Here is a 6,000-nt window from a genome sequence, read left to right as displayed (position 1 = left end):
AAAAAAAAAAAAAAAAAAAAAAAAAAAAAAAAAAAAAAAAAAAAAAAAGAAGGGGGTAAGACGCTATGCTTGTAATGGTTGTTGGAAGGATGGTAGTTACGATAATGATAATGTTTAGAAAATATATTTAATTAAGGAAAAGCAAGATTGATTGAGGTTATGAATGAAGATTAGGTGGAACTCAAATTCCAAGGTAAAGGAAAAGAAGTAGTTTAGGGTTTAATAATGGGGAAGGGCACGTAATGGATGGAGAGAGCAAATATGATTACATTCACATGCATGCATCACTCTTCCTGCTATTTATTAGGTATCAAACTCCACATTTATTTCATCCCCACGCAACAATCATGCCCTTCAAAATTATAAAAAAGAAAAAACTATATTTGCGTATAAATGTTAGACAACAAAACGCAACAGTAAAGGCCCATTTCTCCACTATCCCAACCCTAAACTAATATATGGGCCTGAACCCGAAACTCAACCCGCCCAAACTCACCCCATTATTTATTTATTCATTTCTGCTCTCTTTTTTATATACTTGGTTCTTACACACATATGTGCGTGCATGCATATAAATTATTACTTTTAATCTTTATTTAAACTAAATTTCCAAATTTGGTAAAATATTCATAATATTATAATTAGAAATTTAACGAAAAGTACTCAACTTTAGAAATATGTCGAACAAATTATGGGATAGGTAAAAATGTTAGGAAACACCTTCCGCGATCATATTGTTCACTTTGAGTATGTAAATAAATAAATAGAGTAAATAGAAGGAATATTTGAAGGAAGAAACCAATAAATGTAAATAATAAAAAAATCAAGAAAATGTATGTATAAAGAGATATTGATAAAAGAGGGTAGGGTGGCATAAAAAGTGAATAAGAGACAGGTACGAAATGAGAGGTTAGTGAGAGATCATAAACGTTTTACCTAGCTAGGGAGCATTATTTAGCATTGGTAGTAAGCAAAGTTTGAAGAGGGTAGTATAAACGTTTTACGTAGAAAGACGATATAATCATTTGTAAAAGGATTTTCGGTGGAATGAAAAAAGCATTGGGAAGCATAACTTAATAAAAGTGGGGTGGCCAAAGGGAAGGTAGGGTAGAAGAGGAAATGCTTAGTTGGAGGGCATGATACATAAATGATTGTCCGAGGGGAGCTACCCTCCATACACATATGGATGAATGAATGGATATGGGATTTGGAGTGAAATGGATATTAAACTTGAGAGAAAAAGGCATTGTCGATGGTTAAGGGAGTTGGGACAGTACCTAGGCAGCGATGTGTCTGTGTCTCATTGCCATTGCCTCAACTCTCCGCCACTTCCCCCAACGCTACTTCCATTTGTTTCGATTCTGTACAAATACATAAACATAAAATGGCTTTGAAATTTGAAGCTAACCCAGCATCTCTGCCGGTGACGACAAAGGCATACCAACAATTTCCCCCACTTCCTCCCCTTTCTTGTGGGTCCAAAATGTCTCCTACTTTACCCCTACGTTCTGCTCCTCTTCCATTCCACGTGTTCTAATGCTACTGGTTCGCTCAGATAAATCACTTTTTATAGATACTGAACTTAATCGATTGCTCAAAAACGTGGAGATGGCCGAGTTGGTCTAAGGCGCCAGATTAAGGTTCTGGTCCGAAAGGGCGTGGGTTCAAATCCCACTCTCCACACACTCTTCGATTAATGGTTTCTTTTAGTTAATTACTTGGGATATTTATTTTTGGGGGCTGTGATGGTTGACGTGTCAAGCGTGTGAGGCCACCAGCCAACGCAAAAAGAAAAAAAAAAGAAAAAGAAAAAGAAAAGAAAAGACGGGGGACCCACTGAATAAACGTTCCAAGTGGCAAGGTCAGTGAACCCACAATTACGGTCAGTGGTCAGCCTCACTGGGGGCGCCCATTCCCGGTGCGTGGTTTGTTGAGATAGAAAGTGGAGTGAGTGGGTCTTTTTTCTCTTTTGTACTCTGCCCGACATCTTGTTGCCCTACCAATAAAGCTCACCGTATTTCTTATCTCATTAACTCAACCGCCTCCCTAATTCTTCCCGATCTCTTATTTAAATAAACAAAAATCTTGCAACTCATTAAACGCACGTGGCGCCCTAATTATTATCCCCCACGCCCCCCCCCCCTCCGCCTCCATCTACACAATACCTAAAAATAAACTCAAAATTATTTATTAATATTATGATTAGAATATATGGGCTCAATAATCCAATTACGTGATCCGTTATTTCCCCCAAACGGAGTTCCTCCCACTCTTCCTAATTTCTCTGACATTTTCTTTTCTCTGTGACCATCATGCCATTCATTCTTGTCCTTATTTCCAGGAACCTCCCTACGTTACAAAATTTGTATCAATTGCAATTTTTTTCTCTTTTCAAAATAATTATGATATCAATTATTTGACATCTACCTAATCTTTCTTCTACTATCTATTCTCCTTTGATTAGGAAGGATTGACGTTGAATATGTATTCAAATCATTCAAAATAACCATTTTCTAATTTCATTTCTTTTAATATTTGCTTAATTATTTGATGAATTTGCATGTTTCTAATAATCACGGGATAATTATAGAGTATTAAATTGCAATCTTTTCACGGGGTTATATATATATGAAGCATGGTGGTGTTGTATGGGAATGAATGTAAACAACACATCCAGAATCATGGAAGAGAAACGGGATGGGTAAAACGGTAAATTCAGGAGCCAATTTGTTATATATATATATATATATATATATAGGTGCAAGTTTGTGGCACTTCATTCAGAGAGCCTGTTTCGATTGTACTCAAGAAACGAAAAAAGAGAAAAAAAAAAAAAAAGGAAAACCAATCTCCCTTTTTATTTGTATCTTCAGAAATGGAAGATGAAGATCAGAAGGAGTTGCAGCTCCTTCCGACGCCTCACACCATAGCGTCGTCGTCGTCGTCATCGCACATGTCGTCCCGCCCGTCCGCGTCGTCGATGAGGTTCCGGTCGGATCCGTATGAAGCGGGTCCAGGATCGCTGGACCTGCAGCTATCGATAAGCGTGAGGCCAATCCGGCCTACGGCGGAGTGCGTGTTCAAGTACGAGGAGGTGATGAAGCCGGAGGCGGCGAGCTGCGTGGAGGCGCTGAAGTGGCAGGCGGCGGAGCAAATAAGGCTGGCGGCGATGGAAAAGGCGTACGCGGAGAGAGTGAGAGAACTGACGAAGAGGGAGATAGAATTGGCGCAGACGGAATTCGGAAGGGCTCGACAGATGTGGGAGAGGGCGCGAGAAGAAGTGGAGAAGGCGGAGCGTATGAAAGAGAGAGCCACTCGGCAAATGGACTCTACGTGCATGGAGATCACTTGCCAATCTTGCAGGCAGAGGTTTCGGGCTTCTTAATTAAAATCATAATCATAATTTATCTCATTAATTACCCCCTTATTTTCTTCTCTTCTTCCTCATCCACTTATCATAGCTTAATTATTAAGCCTTATGCAGAGTTTGTTTCAACCCTCTCTCTGCCTGCCTGCCTGCCTGTGTCTTTCTTTCTTTCTTTCAATTAATCCTTTAAATTCACAAAAATACACACAAAATATGGGTTATTACTCGGATCGTCGTCGTCGTCGTCGTCATCATCATCATCTTCATCTTCATCAACAATCACACAATGAAAACAAAATTAAAAATTTGGAACTAAAATTCCAGAAAAAAGAAAAAAAAAAAAAGGGTTTTGTTTTGGGAATAAAGCTATTAATTTGGACATGGAGTATTTGTTTATGACATAATTTGGAGTTGTGATAGTGAAGATCGGCATGTATATATTTTATTAGATTGCCTTTTTTGTTTTTTTATTTTCTGGGAAATCTAGTTTATATTATCACAAATCACACCATCTGACTCATGTATACAAATAATTGAATTCCTGTTCCTGTCTCTTTAATTATTTTTTTAATATTCTTTCATATATATAAAAAGAAAAGAAGATTGTAACATTAATTTTGAGTTCCAATGAGTGGGAAGGTGTGGAGATGTATTTTGAGTAAAGAATGAGGCAACACTTTCCAACCACATACACATTGTTTGGATGAAAATGCATGCAATTAGGCGATTCACTCATTGTTTTGATTAATAGAATGTGTTGGTATAGTGAATATGGGTTAAGTAAGGAGAATAAGAAGGATAGATGAAGGTGGTAGAATAAGGGTTGTAATAGGGAGAGAAGATGCATTAAGTTAAGATGGATAAACAAAGATATAGAGAGGGAGAGAGATGAAAAGAAGGAAAGAGTCAAAGGTCAAAAGAGAAAATGTAAGAGAGAAAGATGTGGATGGAGAGAAAGGAAGAAAAAATGAATCAGAACAAAAAGTGAGAAATGGATAGGGAAGAAGAAGACAGGGAGATAGCTGTACCAATTTTGTTTGGAACCCCTTTAACCTTACCGCTCATCCTAACATCCCCACCACTATCGCTGTCTGCACCTCCACATTTCATTTCATCCTTCTAACCCTAACCCTAAACCCACCATACCACCCTTTCCTCCTCCTCCTTCTTCCGCCGTCCACACCGCCGCGATTGCCAATTCAGGTTTCTTTATTATTATTATTATTTGTTTTGATGGGCATGTGCAGAAAGGTAGATGAAATGATGAGGGCTTCCCCTCTCCCCCTTTTTTTTTTCTTTTTTTTTTTCTTTTTTTTTTCTTCTTTTGATTCGTTGATCAAAAGTCAAGTTTAGTTTTGAATTGTGATGGATGGGGTGTCTGTGAAGAAAAAAAATAAAAATGGTTAAAAAAGGCACACATTTTGTCAGACTCGCCATGATGCGGAGTAGTAAGAGTTATGTGCAAACATTTATACATCTTATTTCAAACTGTTTGTTAATGTGTATATATATATATATATATATATATATGAAAAGAAAGGAATATAGAGAGAGTTTGATTGATGATCTCCATGGAAGCAGGTGGTGAGAATGGGGAGGAGAGGAGCACCCAATTATTTTGACACAAACTCTCTTTCTCTCTCTCGAGGAGGGAGTGGGAAAAAGGAGGAGTAGGACATGGGTTGTCCAAACATCAAACTACTGATTCCATTATGACCAAACCTTAATATTTTTGTCCTTTCGTCTTGTCCATATATGCCTTCCAACTGATTCTCTTTCTCATAACACACTCCCTTGGGTTCATACATGAGTTAGCTTGTTTCAACCCACATTCTTCTGCATGTTTAACAAACTGATGCAAATTCATCTATAATTAACAGAGGAGCATTGATATGTATATAGAGAGAGAGATTCACAAGCGATGCAACTGTGGATGAGAAGATGCAAACTTTTTTTTTTTTTTTTTTAATTTTTTTATTTCCTTAGTTTCAGCCTTTTCGAGAAACATTTTCAGAAGCAGAAGTTCGTACGGTACAGCCAACAGTGATGAATCTGGGTTGGGTTGGGTTTGGTTGGACAACAATTATGGATTAAGAGATGCTTCCAAAATTAAACATCAAAATAATTTAACTGTCAGGGAAGGGGTTTTGTTTTTCTTTTTTTTTGTTTATAAAAAAAGTTGTCAGGGGCAGAGAAAGGATGTTGTGGGAGGGTTTGTTTGTTCATAAACCATGGGGGTGGTGGTGGTGGTGAAGGCGGTGAAGGTCAAGGATGACGGTGAATTTTCTAAATATGACAACCTTTTACCCTTCTCTTTCTAGGTAAGAGAGAGAGAGAGAGAGAGTGGTGAAAGATTTGATGGTGTTGTCGTATCAAAGCCCAATGAAGGGAAGGGAAGGGAAGGGAAGGGAAGGGAGGGGAAGAGAAAGGTAGCCTTCATTTGAAGCTAGAAAAGTTGAAAATGGGGTATAATGGGGAGTGGGACTCGGTTTTCCTCTCAAAGTCAAAGAACCTTTTAACACACTGTCTACCAGCCCTTTTCATTTGAATAATGGAATTCTAAACCTCTTTCTTCTCTCCCTCTTTCCTTCATGCTTACCTTTTTCTCTGTTGCACAATCTATACCAACCAAG

At 38.0% G+C, this 6,000-nt stretch overlaps 1 protein-coding gene and 1 non-coding gene across 2 annotated transcripts; both read left to right on the top strand.

Moving 5' to 3' along the window:
* Positions 1 to 1,602: 1,602 nt before the first annotated feature.
* On the top strand, positions 1,603 to 1,683 carry TRNAL-AAG. The gene has a single exon. It is a non-coding gene; the product is annotated as a tRNA-Leu (tRNA).
* A 1,111-nt stretch (positions 1,684 to 2,794) lies between these two features.
* Positions 2,795 to 3,499, top strand: LOC111429927 (protein indeterminate-domain 16-like). The gene has a single exon (XM_023066005.1). The coding sequence runs from the start codon at positions 2,876 to 2,878 to the stop codon at positions 3,383 to 3,385; it is 510 nt and encodes a 169-aa protein (XP_022921773.1). The 5' UTR covers positions 2,795 to 2,875; the 3' UTR covers positions 3,386 to 3,499.
* The last annotated feature ends 2,501 nt before the right edge of the window (positions 3,500 to 6,000 follow it).

This window comes from Cucurbita moschata, unplaced genomic scaffold (assembly GCF_002738365.1).
Source record: "Cucurbita moschata cultivar Rifu unplaced genomic scaffold, Cmos_1.0 Cmo_Scf00032, whole genome shotgun sequence".
In the NCBI taxonomy this organism is placed as follows: Eukaryota; Viridiplantae; Streptophyta; class Magnoliopsida; order Cucurbitales; family Cucurbitaceae; genus Cucurbita; species Cucurbita moschata.
This window is presented reverse-complemented; position numbering and strand designations above follow the sequence as displayed.

What these genes read in the sequence shown, in the direction of transcription:
- LOC111429927 (XM_023066005.1), top strand. Translation starts at nt 2,876, where the DNA reads ATGGAAGATGAAGATCAGAAGGAGTTGCAGCTCCTTCCGACGCCTCAC.